The sequence below is a fragment of the Apteryx rowi genome, unplaced genomic scaffold (assembly GCF_003343035.1).
Source record: "Apteryx rowi isolate R43461 unplaced genomic scaffold, aptRow1 scaffold_691, whole genome shotgun sequence".
Lineage (NCBI taxonomy): Eukaryota > Metazoa > Chordata > Aves > Apterygiformes > Apterygidae > Apteryx > Apteryx rowi.
This window is the reverse complement of record NW_020450973.1, coordinates 5,340-24,627: the sequence shown is the minus strand read 5'-3', so window position 1 is coordinate 24,627 and position 19,288 is coordinate 5,340. Positions and strand designations below refer to the sequence as shown.

Genomic DNA, 19,288 nt, shown 5'->3' with positions numbered 1-19,288 from the left:
TTTTTATAGTCTCATTAGCTTTTCTTGTGGTGCTATGCAGTTTCCTGCCTTGGCGATAGACACATAGGTAGAACTGTCTACAGAAATGAAGCTGATGAACTTTAATATCGTTTCATAGTAAAGCAAATACTATATGAAGGCTGACAGCTTATCTACTTCATTGAGCTTCATGCTGGTTAACGTAGAACAGCTGTGATATTGGAGAGCAATTTTAACAGGATCAAAACTACATTTTGGGTAAATCCATTATTTTTGCAAGCTTGCTCCTGAAAACAGTCTACAAACATCTGCTCTTCTGCCTTTCATGAACAGGGATACAAATTATTTTCTTATTGATGGCTCCAATCATTTTAGCATACACAAATGTCAAACCAATTTAGGTTCATACAGGAAATTAATCTACTTGGAATTTTTAATATACTTCTATCCCTCATTCTGATCAGAAGATGCTATATTAACTGTTGGTTTTGTGAGAAACAATAAGCTCCATCAATATTTGGAATGCATGCCAGTATAATGTAATTAATCTTTCATTCTGCAAAATGGACAGGCTACAAAGATCCTGAGATATGACATATTCTCATGCAATACGTAAATATATAAACAAATGTCACCAATGCAATGACAGCGCTCAAGAGTCACTGTCAGAGGAAAATACTCCCCCCACCCCATGGTGCTGATCCCAGATCTATTGTTTCAAAATTTTGAAGGTCCAAAATAGCCTGGGTGACACATCGCAGCAGAAAACAACTGATCGCTGAAAAAAATAGGTCATCGTAAATAATACTGACTGGGGACACATGAAACTTTTAAACTGGCTGATCATTTTCACAAATTGGCATACGTGAAATAAAAGACAGCAAGCAGCGCTGCCATTTGACTCCCTCTCTGCAATGGAAACCCTGGGTATCTCGTGTTGCTTATGACTTAAATATAAGAATGCTCTAAGGTGCTGCAATAAGGACATTTTGCAAGCAACTATTTAATGGCTTTTGAGTAGGAGTGTGCTATGTATTTGCTTTTAGTTCAAGGCAGTCCAGGACAGTAAAATATGAAGCTTCTAGTAGTATATAGCATTTATTTGAAAAAAATGCCTAGGAAATAAAAAGTTACCTTGAACTTTGTTTCACTTACTCATTCTGTAGGATTGTAAGTACAAGTACTGTGGATTCTTTCTTTCTCTGAACAAAGAGGTACGGTCTTATAAACATTTATGGCATGACTACTCAATAATCCTACTCCTGCCCTTTATACGTGAACCACAGACAGATCAAAATTACTAAACATTGGTTTCAGTCGTTTGCTGTGGTTTTCTTATAAACTGCAACTTTCTTGTGTGAAATTTCTAACTAGCGAAGGCCCAGGTTCTGCCACTCTTCCTAGCATTTAATATCCATTTAACATCTGTTGAAACCTAGCTGTCTCTGAGGTAAAAATTAAAGTCCTGTCTCTCACATGAGTTCTCCAGTTCACTTAAATGGAGTCAGAATAAGATGTCAAGGTACTACAGTAGGAGGAAGCATGAGGAAGCATTACTGCTTAGGGCAATAAGTAAACCAAATTTTCCCTCAGAATGTAGTAGGCCAGATCCTAAGCTGGTGGAAATCAGCCTAAGTCCATTAACACCAGCAAAGAATGCATCAAATAATATCGTTTAGAAAAAGAAGCCTATGACACTGTGCAGCAGCACAAATTACATGTCTCGATGCCAATTATTATCTCCATCATTCCTCTTTCCCCCTTTCAAGGTATTATTTGCAGGGCTTATTTTAATCATGTAAATTTCCTCTCCTTTCAGTGGTTCAGGTAGGTTATTTTATATAGTGCTTAAACAGGAAATTAAAAACATTCACAACGAAATTCACTGTTTTCATGGTATCTTCCTCCACCATCATATACTCCCTGAATGAGCCTCTTTTCCTGCTCTGCATTTTCAAAAGCAAAGAATGGGAAGGATACTTGAAAAAAAGCTCCAAGAAAAAAAAGTCCTTTGCTGATGGGTTTATTTTTAGATGAATACTTAGCTGTTTACTTTTTCATCTGTACTTTCTGGCTATCTTCTATGGGTTGTTTTGGGTACCTATTGTCCCTTGCTTTTGTTAGCACAAGCAATTTGCTTTTTTTTTAATATGACATCTACATAAGGACGCTCCCTGGCTCAAGGTACTGAAATGTAGTCTAGAACAAAAAAATACAAAAATGCAAAAACACTTTCCATTAGGGCAAGGGAAACTCTACTAAATAGTAACTGGGGCTTAATTTAGTCCCCTGATATGCTGAAATGCAAAATATTGAGCTTGACTGGGTAATGTTTTAAATTAATACATTTTTCAGTTACTTTTGCCAGCCTGAGTTACTTCCAAGCCTAAACTGGCAGCAGTGGGTCTATCCATATAGTGACTCTGCAATGACTAAAGCCCTGGAGCCCTCTTCTAAGGGGACTTTCCAGGCACAGAAGCTGCACTAGCAGCCATTAATATTGCTTAAAATTATTGTAAGCATCCACTGCCCTTTGTCTAAGAACAGCTGCACCTCTGTTAGTGCTTTAGATCAGATGAGGAACACGTTTTTGATGACAGCCTTCTAATTGTCCCCACTTACTGTGCTCTGGTTGGGGTCTTGGAGCATCTGAATGGGTTTCCTTCTGGATGAAACTAAATCAAAGACATGCTCCAGTGCGTTCCTGTTGCTAATGGTTCTTTTGTCTGCAAAACCAGATTAGAGCTAGTTCAAAGCAACGTTCCTGACATGCACGCTGTGTGGACACTGGGTCCTCAGCACCAGCTGATTTGCTCTGCCCATCTGCTCCATTTGGCCACGCTACTCACTGGTGTATGCTTAGTATGTCTCAGCAGATTCATATCGAAACATAATGACACATTCAAGAAATGATCTGCACAAGTAAGTGGGTTTGCTAGTGTAAAGGGCATTTATAGGTGTGTTTATGTACATATTCAGTTGCACACTAAGTGCCTAAAGCATATATAAATCCAGTTATTACCTATTGTATTATGTCTTCTAGGTTTATTAACAGAAATACAATGCAAGTCAAAAAGGCTACGGAAAAATGTGAAACAGCCTCCAGATCAGACAGTCAGTGAAGATAACGAAGGCCACGACATGAAACAAGTGACATCTACAACTAAAATATATAGGGTAATAAAATTCTTGTAATAGTTTGTACAGCACAAACTGTTTGAGCTAAATTTGGCTGGTACAGTTAACATGTAATTACATACTCTCTGGAGTTCTCTGAATTAATTAAGACTCCATCTCCCAAGTTAAGGAAATACCTTGAATATAGAAGTAGTTCCAAGGTTTTTAGTCAAAACTGAGTAAAGCATCCATAAAATAATTCCTCTGTGATATATGTCACATACATATGGGATGGTGAGGTGTGATATTAAAGTTTGAGTAAGCCTAATTATTTGCTATTCATTTCCTTATTTTCTAATTATAAACTACACCAACTTATGCAGCTAGAAATATTTTATACATCTCCTCTGTAGAAATTTCTATAGAAATCTAAGGTCTCTTAGTGGTGAGCAAGCCTTTTGTCTGCTTGGTCTCCAGGTGTGAGAAAAAAAAAGTATGTATTTTGCTTAAAGCAAGAGATGCTAGATCAATTCTACTTAACTGAATTTCATGATGGGCCTTTTTTTTGCCAGTATAGGAGAAAGTAGAATTTACCCCAGAACAGCAAAACCTTCTTGATTACATCATGGATTCCTACAGTAAACAACGAATACCACAAGAGGTGTCAAAAAAATTAGTAAGTACATTGATTAATTCATTTTTGAGGTGTGGATGAAGAAGCTGAGGATTGCATAGCAGTAGATATTTATACTCAGCAGAAGTAGTTGTAGTAAGTAGTAGAGCAGACTATGGTTAAAGAGCTCACAGCTTAAACGTGCTGCAAAGGAAGCCGAATCTCTCTCATTCAATCATTGTTAGACCATATCTTTGTTTATCAAACTTAAATGCTATGAAAAAGCTTTTATCTCTGGAAATAGACCCTTTCATGCTCAAATCTAATTTTTGATGAGTAGAGCTTGGCTTTCTGCCTTGTCAGCCTATGCAATGATTTGAGTTTACACCCAGCCAAGCTACCTTTCTACAAAAATACCAACCTGGAACCTTGAAAATGTTTCAATTTTTTGAAATGAAAATACCAACATTTTATAGGTTTGAGTTTTTGCTTCATTCTCCCTTCTTTCTATTCCCTTTTTAGAAATTTTCTTTTCCCATTAAAAGCTTCCAGTTTTCATGGTAAGACAGAAAAAGGTTGGGAAATGGGAAGAAGAACCCAAAAATGTTGAAAGTAAATTTTGAATGTTTTACAAAACTATCATGTTCAGTCTTTGAAAAAAATATATATATTTTTTTGCCAAATTATTTCCTGAGTTGTTATCTTTGAAAAATAAAAGGAAGGAATTTGTGGGGGGAGGGTGGCATGACTCATAATTAACTTGTAGGCTTATTTCCACAAGATGCTGAGGAGGTCAAAAATATAACTATACTCAAAAAGGAAGTAGAGAAATCCATAGAGAACAAATGGAATTGCCTAAACCACTGACTGCTAGACTCACTGAGGATGAGACAGATATTCCAGAGGAAAAGACACTGTCTATTACTTTTATTTCTTACAACCTTTTGCAAAACACCTGTTTTTGGCAACCACCAGAGACAAATTACAGGGTTAGATGGACCTCTTGTCTCACCCAGTCTAATAATTCTTGTGTTTTATGCTCTTAAATGTGAAGTGGCAATGAGTATTAACAGATTTTGTTTGTTTTTTAATTTTTAACAGTTACATGAGGAGTTCAGTGCTGAAGGAAATTTTCTGATCTTAACAGAAATGGCTACCAGTCATGTTCAGGTCCTTGTGGAATTCACTAAAAAATTACCAGGTACATCCAGTATAGCGGAGCAAATTTTTGTTTTTTCAAAACTTAGCTGCCTTCAGTTGCCGTTTGATTGTTGTGTACATTTTGAGCAATATATATAAATGGTTTCCCCTTGGACACATATGCATCCTTCAGACCCTGTCTAAAGAAAAGGAGCTTTGTGCTCTGAAGAGTTTATTTTGAATAATTCAAACTCTACCACTCTGAGACATGGTACTCTTTATATCTATTGAGAGACAAAATGTTCAGAGGAGTTAGGTCACTGGAGAGATTTTATTTTCCTATACCACTGCAATGCAAAATAGTCTGCCTCAGAATTAACACTAACTCCTTGCCAGGCTCTGCTTTACTCCCCTTGCTGCCTTTCCAGACAAGCCTTTCAGTCATGACATCCACTGAATTATGAGTCCTAAAAAAGAACTTTGCCAAGTCAGAGGCACCAGTATTTATGCTCCTTGCATGGTGTTTTATGGAAACACACCGAAAACCTGATTTTTTTATTACTATTATTTTTTAACTCCCAAGGGGAACTTGCTTCAAGAACGAACACTGAGCATGGTACAGGTTCCTTGTAAGACAAGTCCTATCCCATCTTCTCTGACTGGAAGTACTGTTTATAGATGCTTTTTCATTAGTTGGGAGAAACGAAGAGCCTGGAAAGCACGTTCATGCCATTCAAAGCCAGTCTCCAGCCAAGCAGTGCTCAGAGCTGGGACTTGCAACCCCAGGCCCTTTCTCTGCATTGAGCCATGGAGCCAAGAGTGGGCAGAAGACATGGACTGAGCCACCCTCAAGGAGACTCTTCAGGTCCTTTTCTTTAGAGAAAGTTGCACTGTATTTTTTAACTGTATAAAAACATTATTTTCCCGGCTTTCCCATGATATTGGCCCTTTCTCTGTGTGTTATGGGCTTGTTTCAAAGCCTAATACGGCAGTTTTAACTGCAGTTGTAACCGTATGTTTTATGCTACCTAGAATAAAGGCTCACAGGAAATGAATGGAGTACAAATTAAGTGAAGGGGTCCAGCAGTATCAGCTCGAAGATGCTAACACAGATCCTTAACAGAACAAAAGAAAGAATTTAATTTGCTAGGTGCTGCTCTGGTTGAACGCAATCACTGGTCAAGAGCAGGATTATGCATGCACATACACACCTGACAGTGAGAGAGGCTATGAGCTAGATACTTGATACCAGTTTGATAAGAGGAAAAAAAAACAGAAAACAAACCCTACCAGATTTCTGCAATCCAAGTGGTCTCATGCTGAGGAAAAGACCAAGGCTTGGGGTTTTCAAGTCTCCACAAGCACTGGCTACTTGGCTTCTGGAGCTTGATTTTCAAAATCAGTTGCCAGCAGTGACAGGGAAGGATCCCTGTCATGTACAGAAATCAGGCAAAATTCTTCTCACCATAGGGCACCTGAAATTAGGAAATACCAAATCATACAGGGGGCTGTAAGGTTCTCTGGGTTAGTTTGATATGAAGTGGATATCCACTCCCAGCAGCCAAAGCTAACTGACACTGCCCTTAGGTGAGACTAACGACCCCTGGCCTAAGTTTCTTCCAAAAAGTTTCTTCTGTTTCCCAGGGAATTTATAACTAAGAGTCCCTGTGCTGTGCAGCATTGTGCAACACAGACACATGGCCTTCTCACTCTAGGATAAACTTTGCATCCTTCAGATAGGAACTACTGAAAAAGATCCAAGTCCTGCTGTTCAGTTTATGTTGAGAAAGATGGAGAGAGGAGCTTTTTAATTGAATAACCTATTTTTAATGTTAACTTTGAGTACATCTGGCAGGGGTTATCACCTTTTTGTTTTATTCTCTGTATTACCTTCTTTGGTGCTTCCTCACAGAATCAGTATAAAACATATAGTGGGTGCCTGTGTTGGCAGGTATGAGCAGAGAGCTCTGATGGAAACACAGCAGAAGATGTTAGGGAATGGAATCAAGCTAGACAAAATCCCCATTAACAGTTATGCTAAGCCACTGAATTTTGCTTGTTGTGTTCCTCTTAAAGTATCACAAACCTGAAAAACATGCCTAATTCTCACTGGCTACAGTGAGGACTGATCTCATGCTGCGTTATTTTGTGGAATCCAGATTTGAATTTCCACAGCACTTGTCGACCCTGCTAAGACCAACATCAGGTTACACAGATGCATAGCACCTTACATGCAAAACGTCAGGACAGAAAGTAGTGAAGGACCTTTCTTTGCTGCCTCAGTTCTTATTTCTAATGTCTCCCCAGGCTTCCAAACCCTTGATCATGAAGATCAGATTGCTTTGCTGAAGGGCTCAGCAGTAGAAGCTATGTTCCTCCGTTCAGCTGAGATCTTCAGTAGGAAACTTCCTACAGGACATACTGACCTTTTAGAAGAAAGAATTCGCAATAGTGGTAAGTACCTTGTTTAATGAGGAAAAAAACAAACACAGCATGGCAGTGGTGTGTCAGCATTTTGGCCTTGAAAAGCTAGTAAAATTGTTTATTAGCAATGAAATAGGTTTATCAGAATGCTGTTCTTTTTTTATGTTAACTAGGACAAACCTAATGCAGCCTTCAGTCTAAAGGTCATAAGGTAAAGGTTTGTTCATAAATACATTGCAAGTGCTATGAACAGCACTATATAAGAGAAACCTAGTGCATGTCTCTAACGATAAGCATAAAAGAACGATGAAGATGAAAAGTCACCATTTCAAATTATTTAAATAAAATGTCAATATTTATGCTTACAAATGCTATCACTATAAGAAAGAGAAAAAAGATTGTACAACATTATTGTAGATGATTGAAGGGAAACATCTATTCCTAGGGTAAATGTGGTAAAATGAATCACAGTGCATAAGGTACATAGACAAATTATAATTGTAATAGGGGACAATTGCAATTACAGCATATTTTCAGTATGTCTTCTGGTTCTCAAGGTCCCTCAAAAGTTCAGTTGCCGTGATAGATTTTACTGATTCTGCACAAAAGTCTTAGTTATAAAAGTTGAATGAGGCTAGGTATTGTTAATTGCATAGAGCAGGAAAAGCCAGGTTTTGCATTGTTACATGTTCTCTGTCCTCCACTGATACAATATTGAATATTTTGCCTTCTTCTGTATTGACCAGCAATCTTTATCCACCCCTCAGCTACATAACATCAGAAATTCAGATGTAATAAAATATTAAACTAAAGAGTCCTTCCACTATAGTCAGACTCTGCTTTGATTCTGGCTTCAGGCCTTCCTCTTAAATAGTCAGAAGGGAAAAAGGTAGGAGAACATTTAACCTCAACACTAGCCATAGAAATGGCCTTGAACCAACCGCACACTTCTGAAGCTCCTAAAATCAATGGTGTGGAGGGATGTCTCATGCATACATAATCATGCCAATACTTGCCTCTTTAAAACCCTGAAAAGTGGTCAGGAAACATGGGAGTAACTCATTTGCTAAAGGTACGGATTTAGTTTGACTTAGCATGCTCATTTATAGGTTTACATTTTGTAGTTTTTTATATTTTTTTTTGTTTTGATTTATTATGAGACGCCATTATTTGAAGGACTAGAAATGGTGGCTTTGAGAGTGATACAGAAAAAGGGGAGAGAATTTGCTTGCATTCAGTGAGGAGGCACCAGAGCTATAGGGCAGGAGACAAGAGACTCCAAACATGTTTGTCTCAGAAAAGTATGTAAAGGCAGGAGGAATTAGCTGACAAGAAGATCTCAATGGGAGGATGGCAAATGAACACCAGGAGAAAAGCTGTGCAGAACCTCAGTACGAGGCATTTGACACTGATGTTGGCAGGAGGTGCAGAACCAGAACAAGCAATTGTGGACAGTGTAGGTTTTGTCCTCATAGGGTGTGAAGAAAGTGAGTCTGATGGCTTCTGTGTTAGGTTCTGCAGGGAGAAATGTGTGCCAAGGAAGCCAAAGATCCTTCCTAGAACATTGGCTTAAATTATAATGGATCAGAATGTTTTCATTAAGAGATTTTCTACTGGAATATAACCTAAATTTTTGATAAAATTACATCTCAGAGAAATGAATCCATATGAATATATGATTACTGAAAACATCTGCTCCTCTAATCTATACAGTGAGTTCAAACAAGACCAATACTTTAATCCAGAACATTATGGCATACCAGTTAAAATATTTTTTACTTATAATTTTAAAATAATCTGTTAGTTCTCTGCAACTATTGAGTCAACATCATTTTTTGCAAGTTAGTACTGGACTTAAAGACAACATTTCATACCATGACATGACTAGGTGGAATATGACATTATATCCTGCAGTAATACAACTGACATGTCATGAAATAAATAAAAAAATAGGTATTTTGCAAAGAAAGTTTCAAAACAAGTTATGTTTTCAAATGTACTATTATTATTTTTTTCAAAGAAAGATTTCCTGCAATTCTTCTTTTTTGGGGGAAAAAATTCCAAGGTAAATTAAAAATGAGTTCTGGATCAGAAAAAAATCCTGGGTTGAACAGTTCTCAGGAAATGAAGCACTTCAGTGACTTTTTTAGAGTGTGTATATATACATATATGTACCCTATTGCTCATGGAAAAAGGATCTCTGAAAATATCTTCCCTCGAGCCAGGATGAAGACGGGGACATAAGAGGAAACACTGCTGCTAGAATCTCTCCTTCCCTGTATTGCAGGAAGATAACATTGTATTAGCCAGCTTACTTGCTGGGGGCTGCATTCATTCCTTCCACTAATAGCCAGAATACAAAACAATTCTCTTCCCTATGAATTTTATTTCTCTACACTGTGCAAATTCAAGCCTAGGCAAAAACATTTTCCTTCACTGCACTTTAGAGGGCTGTGACAGAAAACAACACAAGAAGCTAGTAAATCTTTGCATTTGTAGCAGAGTTAACTTAATGGATGCGGCTGAGGTTATTTAACTGTTAGTGCTACCACACAGGTCCAGCAGTCACTCAAGACATGCAGTGTACGGTAGCCTCTCATTTTGGCCTGAGGTTGCTCCATAGTCACTGTTGCATGCTACGTATCTGCTACAGTTGCAGTGTTTCCTGCATGAAGAGGCTTAGATATGCTTTTTAAAATGCCACTCTGCCTACATATTCCGTGCTGGTGACTGCTTGTCCGCTAGCAGTATCGCTTCCTTTGCACTGAAAATGGAAGCGGGGGGGTTTGGAGAAGAAGGTTCTCACAAGGTAGGTTTGATGCTCTCATGTTTCCCAAATATAATTCTTGGTGTTCACTGAATTTTCATAGGTATACTGTTCATCATCACCCAAGCTATTAGAGTTTTTCATTTTAAGAGCCTGCATCGGTGCAGTTTTTCTGCATGTTTTGTCTTAGTTTATGATAACTTCCAGAATTACCCATTCAGGCAAACTGAAACATTTCAAACTTGAAAAAATACCTATCACTGAAACATCTTATTTTTGTGGTCCAAATCATGGCCGTTTTCAGTTATCCTGAGCTTAAACAAATCAAAAGAAAGGCATCCAAATTCTTCTGTTATCGTTGCTTGCACATACAGCTTTCAAAAATATTAAAAATGCAGTTCACATCTCTGCAGGTTATTGGACTCAACACAAGGGCATAGAGTTGAAATATAATAGCCTGTACCAAATTTGATATTAGGGTAGAAGCTTTAGCAACCTCTTCAAGCCCTAACTTACAAGGATACATTCTACTAAAAAAGGCAGCTGACCATTTTCACATTATAGACTGGTGTGAGAGATAATTTGGACAAATAAGATTAAACCCAAGTCAGAGAAGGAAGAAGAACCTGAGACAATTATACAAAATGTGGCAATAGGTTTTTTTTTTTTTACATATGCCCCACCCCCACCAAAATATGTAATAAATAAGAGATAAACAAGACCAAATTCAGCAAAATGAAAAACCCTGCAAACATAACATACAGGAGCAGAGGAAATGCAGGGGTAGCTGGGTGAGAGTTTAGAAATCAAACTTAAAAGTAACGAAAAAAGAAAAAGTATCAGGAATATTCATGGCTCCTAGTGAGGTCCTGAACGCTGTCAGACCATCAGCCATAAATTGTTGCCTATAGTCAGAATTTCTGTCCACATATTTTAGGTGCAGACAAATGTCTGAGTGTTACGTAGGTCCTATTGTCAAGCCTTGATGTGTGTATCCATAAAATCAGGGGGGTGGTGGGGAACATGCCTAAAAGTCACAAGCTGTCCAGAAGTCTGTCACCTGCCACCATGTCCACTTGGAAGCTGCTCTCTTCTATTAATATTTATGCCTTCCCCACTCTGACTGTATGGAACTGAAATTTTTTCCTGATAAAGAAGCCAGAGATCTGATGGTGATGACCTTTGAGCATTAGCAGCATTCATTTTTATTCTCATGCTGATGTGGTCTACTTTTATTTATTAGTTTGAGTGTATTGCATAAGTCCTTGTAAATCTCAATGACTGCCTTTGTTTATGCCCTCATGGTCTTTCCACATAAGGTGTTATGAAAAATCTTTCATTAGCTGCTCCCGAGACTGAAATCCTCTCCTACACACTCTAATATTGAGACTTAATGAGAAATACAGACATTTTATTTCATGTTAATGAGAGCTTGTGCCACTTACTCATCTTATTTGCTGCTTCACTACACATACACGACGTTGTCACTGATTGATTCATTCTGTGAAAGGCTGACATCCTAGTAACTCTATGCTAGTTTCTTTCTGTTATTTTTAAAGCAAATTCTCCTGATTTTTAGCAATACAATATTTTTAAAACACTGCTGAAGTGCTGAGTGTCTTCTCAGTGAGCATTTATGCCTTGTATTCCTAAGGATACCTGCTTTCCAGCAGTCATTAAGAGCCACATTCTCAGATTTTTGTTATTTGAGCATTTTCTTCTACAGAACAGCTCAACTGATTTCAGTATTGGGAAATAAGATACTATCTGATTGGAACAGAGATGGAAGAATTTGGCTTTAAATTTTCAGTTGGTAGCAGGATACCTGTCCTTGTGAAATACACAGCTGTTTTCCTAGTTGGGTTACAGGTGATGAAGTAAAATGAGATCCAAGGCAAAAAGAAATAGCCACTACTCTAAAGCATTGGCAAGGGGCCACCTTTTGTCCTTGGATGTGAATACAAGGTTCCCATTGATTTCAACAAGAGACTCATGCAACAGAGGGCAAAATTTGGCACAGGAACAATGGATACCGAATCACTTCGGCTACTTCCGGCTTTTATTATTTAATTATTAGTACCGAGTCACTGTAGTGCTTTGAAATCCCATTGTGCTGGGGTTTGTTCAGATGGAGAAACAAAATGAAATGATCTCCACTCCTGAGTCCAAATCACCAGAGAGTAACCCTGCATCTAGCCCCTTGTTTCTAAATATATCTGCAAATCATAGATGTTTAACCCTTCAGATGGCCATGTGCATTCACATGGAAGGAGACATCTGCCTTTACTTGACTCTGGACCAAAAAGTAGCATCCAGTCCAAAGCATTTAGAAAGCTGGACCTCTTTAAATCACAGAGCATAAGAAAGAGGTTTTCTGGTCGTATACAGTCCTGCACAGCTTGAGCACTCTGAGTTAGCCAGCGCCGCAGTCCTGAATTACAACTAAAGTTTATGTGAGTGTTTAAATCACATTTCCAGAGTTAAGTTACACACATGAAAATGAGAGCAGATGTCAAAGGTCAGAATCTCTTTTCTTCTGCATAAGTGTGCTTCTCCAGGCCAAACACTTGCTTAGATAAATAGACCTGACCTATGAAGATTATTGGCTCAAGGCAGCGCAGATACCACTGCTGTGTCTCAAACTGCACCTCTCTCCTGACTATACACAACCATGCCACTGCCAAAGGATGGTATATGGCAATATCATTTTTGTCCTCCTTGCAGGGTTTTTTGATGGCAGTGATGGCTCCATAGTGGTCCTATTAACTGGTGCTGAGAAGATGCTTTTTAGCTGTCCTAACTGGGAGTTCTCCTTGGCATATGCTAACCTGTCATTTAAGTTGTTCAGCCCTGGAAGAAGATGATAGAGGAGAGGTCACATGTGTGTGTTCTGGTTTATCCTCTTTACTGGATAGATTTTCCCCTTTTGGTCTCTCAACATCAATAGGGTGAATTTGGCCAGTGTTTAAAGGGCCATTGGTGCATTTAAACAGATTAGAAGACAGAGCTCATAACAAAAACCTTGCAGCATGGAAAACAGTTCTGGTAGATGAAACCCTATGAAAGATAAGATATAATTTTGTGAGTAATTAATATATTTCATTTTCATAAAACAGCTACTAATATGCCCTTGGTTTAATATCCACTGGCACCTCCACATTTATCAAGACAAAAGATCTCTTCATCCATATTAATCACACAATGCTAGTTACTGTTAATTAGCACTTATTCACAAGCTTTCTTCTTGCAGTAGATCAATCTGTTCTGTTTTACTGAACAAAATAAGAGACAGGTCTCAAAAAGTGGCAAATATTGACTTCATGTCACAGCAAAAAATGTCTATTCCAGGCTTATGTTAACCAGGTGTTTACTTAAGGCCTGAACCTGCAAACCTTATGAAAGCAACAACCCTCTTGCTTTTAGTGAGAAATCATAGGAAAAAGGCAAGGTCTAAAAGAATGATGTGTCTTAAGCTACAGATATGAATGAAATTCTGTAAGAAGCAATGGATGCTGGATGAATAATGCTCACGGATTTAAATCTGCCCTAGCGTAATGCTGCAAAGCTGTATTCAGCAAAGCTAGTATTTCACGTTGTCTATCCTGGGGTTTACAGCCAGTCACGCATACTGAAGTCAATTAAATGAACTGCAGTGTCTTCAGGAGATGGTAGGCAGAAACCTGTATAATTCAGAATGATGCACAATGAGACACAAAGGAGGGCCATTTTCTCATTGCTGTAACGCTTCGTGAAACAAAGTTTCTGAAGCTTTTGCAAAAAAAGGTAAGAAGGATGCATCATAAACACTGACCAGGAAGTTGGGTCCATCTAATATAGTACTGTAGAGTTTTCCTGGCAAATCTAAATAAAGTCAATCAAACAAACAGAGCTAACTTTTCTGTTCTCTTTGAGGCCAGAAACACTTTACAGCTTTATTCTATTTCATTTTTCACTTCTGGAGTCTGATTTGTAATAATGACATTTGAACAGCGACATAATTCATTTCTCCTCTAGCCCTTCCAGTTACAAACAACAAATCAGCTTTAGGGTTTTTTTTGAAAATCTGAATTGAAGTGACAACATCTCGTACAGTAGATAAGGCAAAAAGGAAGAACTATAAACATCTGTTTTCTGCTTTTTTGCTTTCTGATGAAGCTTATTAAATCCAAACTAAAGCATTTTCAATCACATTAGAGAACAGCCCCCTCTTGTGATGGAACAGCAGTTTGTATAATGTGTTAATACAGAATGATGAAATAACAGGGGAAAACCAGCAGAGATGGGAGGAGGGCAGAACTAGTAACCAAGAAAAAATTCCATTATGCCAGTCGTAAAACTGTTTGTTTTACATGGTTTTGTTCAAAACTGTCCTGAGACACTTATCTATTTAAAATTTTCAAAGCTGTACTCATTTTAGTAACAACAGCAAACATCAGTTGTATTGCTATAACATTCTTTTTTGCTCTTTCACCTCTTTTGTTTTGTTTTATTTCTCTATTTGGATTACAGTAGTGCAGAGAAGCACTTTGTATTTTCATTTACTCTCACATGCATACCCAATTTTTTGCCTCACTCACCCATGAGTTTGTTTCTTAATGTTAGATTGTAAGCTTTTCAGGGCAAGCACTGTTTTACTACATACTTATACAGTGCCTGACTCAATGAGGACCTGAATTAGGTATTAGCACACCCCATTTGCCATAATCTTTTTCATCCCACTTCTGTTATATTGCTGGTAGGACTTGTGGAGCTGCGCGGTGAGCAAAACAAGGGAATTCATCTGGCTGAAAACTAACCTGACCAAAAAAAATCAAATGATGAGCAGGAGAAACAAATAAGGAGAGTCTTAGTCACAGCCCACTTCCTTCCATTTCCTGCCTGCTGTCAAGATGATGGTGCTCAGCAGCATGATACCTTGGATAGGGAATTCTAAAAATATCCACAGTCTGTCTTGGACTTTTATCATGTCACTGTTGTGCTATTCACTTTCAAGAAGGGAATTCTTCTGCTAAGCTTTAGGACTCAGCTAGACTTCCTTTCTCCCCCTCATATTTCTACATTCTTAAGAACTTTAAGACTTTGGTTCATCATATTTAGTTATAAGGAACTTGGGCATTTACAACTGTCAGGCAGACCCCAAAAGTTAGCCGTAACAAGTGCTCACCATTTTAAATAGTTAATTATTATGACTAATAACATAAATTTAGCAGAACAGTAGATGGTATGACTGTTGTTTGTTCTGCATAAATCTCCAACGGTGTTACTAACTACTGCAGAACAAGTTGACTCTCATCACATATTTCTGCTTAAGTGACTCATACTCTTCTTAATAGTGTTGAGCTTGTTACAAAAACCATCAGATTTGTGGTTTGTAATCTGAAGTGAACACAGGCTGCTAATGTCAAATATACTTTTACTCAGTCGGGACATGTAACTATTTTACTGATTTCTACTGATTCATTGATTCTACTATCAGGGTCAAGGCAAAATTGACATGTTCTTGGTTAAGTCAAGTGACCTCTTCATGTCTCCTCTTTGTTGATTTGCATCTGCTGAGTTTCATTTTGAATTTCTCCTATTGGAGGCACTCCAAACCTCACAGCAACATTTGACTACCACTCCTGACTTCAGCTCTATGTTGTATAAAACATTCAAACCCACATTATTTCACACCATTTCCACAGCAATGTAAGGTTTTATTTCAGAACAGCTCAAAACTTGAGAGAGTAAAATGATAAGAAATGATATGGCCCTCATTTGCGGCAACAGAGGAAGTTGCTATCCTTTCACCTAAGAAAGGCTGAAAGGCTTTTCACTGCAGAACCACTGGTTTGGACTCTAAACCTTGTAGGTGCCTAAGAGATGCAGGGAACTGCTTTTGACAGTCTAGTGGTTGCTTCAAGTCACTCTGACACACCAGTTAAAAAAAAAAAATTGATATCACAGGTCCTACTTCTCTTTTACACCAAAGACTGGAGTGAACTACATCCTTAATTTAAGACTAAGTAAGAACATTGTGACCTGATGACAAAGTCAGTAAGAGGAAGCCCAGTTGGCGTGCCCCAGTTCAGTAACCCCAAAGGATTTTGCTGGTGGTAAGAGAATCACATGATCCCAACTTAAACTGGGCTGCATTTTAATTATTTATGGTTCCGTACTTTATAATACACAAGTTTATGCTGGAAGGTAGTAGTACTTGCAAGCAAGTTGATCTTGGACTACAGGTAATCCTAGACCTGGCTAAAGTTTCAGGCTAAATAAAAGGAGCAATTAAGTCTCTTTATGGAGACAACTGGAGCAACTGCTCAAGGCAGTTAGCTGTATAGTGAAGTTGAGACAGAATTAAGCCATACACCCTGAGAGGTTTCTGTATAACTAGTGTAACCATAGGGAACATAGGGATTGCTTGGCAAACTGTGCACACTGGAAATGGAAGATGACTGGAATATCAGCAGACAGGATCAAAACACATATGGAACTTGTCCTGAAGAGCACAGAAGTACAAACCTGCAGAGGAAAAGGACCTGAAAGACTTTGAAGCCATGCAAAGAGAAATTGTCAGTGCTTGCCTCTTTCTACTGTGTTCTGAAAAACAAGGATGTGCTTGTACTTTTGTAACTACTTGTATTGCATCAGACCAGTACATTTCTCCCATGAATACAAATGGTCAAGGCTCCAAATAATAATTAGTTGCTCAGTGGCAATAAACCACAGTATTTGAATAATTAAAAAATAATAATATTATCACATTTTTTTTCCACAGGTATCTCAGATGAATTCATAACTCCCATGTTTAATTTTTATAAAAGCATTGGAGAGCTGAAGATGACACAGGAAGAATATGCTCTGCTCACAGCAATAGTTATCCTCTCTCCAGGTAACTTCTAATTCAGAATCACATATTAGTGGTTTTGGAAAGAAAGCATTAGGTGTGTGACTTGAAAAGTGTAAAACACTTGTATCCTACATACAGTAAGCAAGCATATATGCTTACTTAATATATTCAGTAGTTAAACCAGAAAATCAGTATATTTAGAAGTTAAAACAGAAAACAAGCAAACAAAGCCAAACTCCAAATGTCCTGCTACACCATCTGGTTTTGCATCTAAAGAGAAAAATGCCTGTGTACCTGCTTAAAGAATTGCTAGTACTTTAGCACTGCTCAGCACAAAGGGCTCTTTCCTTCAGAAAATCTCAGGTGTGGTAACAGGTCTGTCACTACACTCCATTAAGAAACGTCACATTTTCAAAAGGAAATTGGGAAGTCCTAGACATTAGAACAGAGAATGGCAACAAAGGTCTTGAGCTTTCCTTGCACAAATACCAGCTGGCAAGAGCGCCAGGACAATACTGAGTTGTCCTTTAGTCTATAAAGCCTTGGAGACTGACCTTTCTGTAGTATCAGCATAGTAGTGTCTCAGCCTTGATTATAGGCCTTAGTTGTAAAAAGTAATTCTTTGACAGCACAAAACTAATCAGCTCCACCCAGAAAATATGGAGAAAATGTATAGTGCCTCAAGCAAACTGAATATCACAGGAATGAGAGAAGAGAAGCCTGATGCTTCAGGACATGAGAGAGCTACTAAGGTTTCCAGATAAGGTTTCATGGAATATGGGAAAAGTTAAGAAATTCCATGGCTCTTTGAGCCAGTGCAGCTCAGGAAAAGTCTGTACACTAAAAATTTCAATGACTGAAAAATCCCATCCTCTTCTTTTCCTCTCCTTCCAAACACCCAGACAATGTACTTACATAAGAACAAAATAAGAAGTTAAGTATTTTCTAACAGAAAAGGGATTTCACCTGAGGATCAAGATGTTTGATTTCTTCCCGGTGACCTATACGCACATTCTTCTCGATTGTCCCTCTACTTGTCCCTGGTTGTACCACATCTCCATGGATTTGCGCTGTGCTGCTAAGTTGTTGCAATGCATCATAGGACATACTCAGGCACAGAACCACCCTGGAGGTGACAGTGTAATCCCAGACAGACATTTCTGAGTTGAAACTCCTTAGTTTTTGAAAAAGTTGAAAGTTATTCGTAGCTAGAAGTGGGAAGCTTGCATGAACCAAACCCTGAACCAAAATTACGATGTTAAGTCACTTTTGTTCCCTCTTAACTTGAAAAATAGTATTCTTGGCAGGTGTGAACATCACTGCCTGTTGAGGAGAGAATAAGCAGATACCATAGCCTGCAAGTGGTAGCTTACCAATGATGTGAAAATATTTACACTGAATCAGAGCATATATTGGCTAATTACTTTTCTTTTAAAACTATAACCAGATCGACAATACATAAAGGACAGAGAATCTGTGGAAAGGCTTCAAGAACCCCTCCTGGATGTTCTACAGAAATTCTGCAAACTTCACCACCCGGATAACCCTCAACACTTTGCATGTCTACTGGGCCGTCTTACAGAATTAAGGACATTTAACCATCATCATGCAGAGATGCTGATGTCATGGAGAGTGAATGATCATAAATTCACACCTCTTCTCTGTGAGATCTGGGATGTGCAGTGATGGATATTTTTTATTTTATTTTAGGATAAATAACTTTTTAAAGGACCACGAAGCATTTATTTTCATAGAAAAAATATTCCACAGTTCATTAAGTTTTCTTTACTGCATTTTTATAGAAACATGCCATGGATCCATAAAAGTCATTTTGTTCATTATACGCAGCATACTGTATAGCTATCAGATTTTCACGTGTGAGTGTAACTTTCTCTGTATTTATATTCTCTGATCAGAAAGAATCCACCAGCTCCACAGAGAAACCCTATTAATTCCTTCTGCAATTAAGCTGACTGCATTTGTAAATTGCATTTGTTCCTCTTAAAAAATACAGGTTTCCATTAATATTTTTTTTCATTGCAATGTTCTTGTGCTTGGCCTTCATTAAAGAATATATTCCAAATATTTACTGTAATAAACCAGCTGAAATGATTAATGCAGCAGTCATTTGCCATTTAACTGTGAAATGTGTTAATGTAAGATGTACGAGATCTTATTTCTTTATATGACGAAAAATCATGTGGCTCTGGTAATAGAGAAAAGCCTCCAATCCCCTCCCCCCTTTCATGACATAAACATGTAATTTCATTTGCATTATTATTTCAACGTAGAAAATATACAATATCTATACTTTGCAAAAGCACATCACAAGTTATTTTACTTTACATGAGGCTGTATAACTGGCTCTGCAACGACTTTCGGTTGTTGGTGTTTAGCAGCTCTGAAAAGCACC

The 19,288-nt window shown here is 38.0% G+C and overlaps 1 protein-coding gene across 3 annotated transcripts in view; it reads left to right on the top strand.

The window, feature by feature from the left end:
- Window positions 1-18,935, top strand: part of NR1H4 (nuclear receptor subfamily 1 group H member 4) — a 40,335-nt gene extending 21,400 nt beyond the window's left edge. For 2 of the 3 annotated variants that reach the window (XM_026086399.1, XM_026086398.1), the window contains 6 exons: window positions 3,023-3,156; window positions 3,674-3,772; window positions 4,811-4,910; window positions 7,157-7,303; window positions 16,804-16,917; window positions 18,323-18,561. In XM_026086399.1, the coding sequence (XP_025942184.1) occupies window positions 3,023-3,156; window positions 3,674-3,772; window positions 4,811-4,910; window positions 7,157-7,303; window positions 16,804-16,917; window positions 18,323-18,561 (833 nt within the window). Of the gene's footprint in view, window positions 1-3,022; window positions 3,157-3,673; window positions 3,773-4,810; window positions 4,911-7,156; window positions 7,304-16,803; window positions 16,918-18,322 lie in introns of all 3 variants that reach the window. The other variant, XM_026086397.1, reaches the window with a different exon arrangement.
- Window positions 18,936-19,288: the final 353 nt, after the last annotated feature.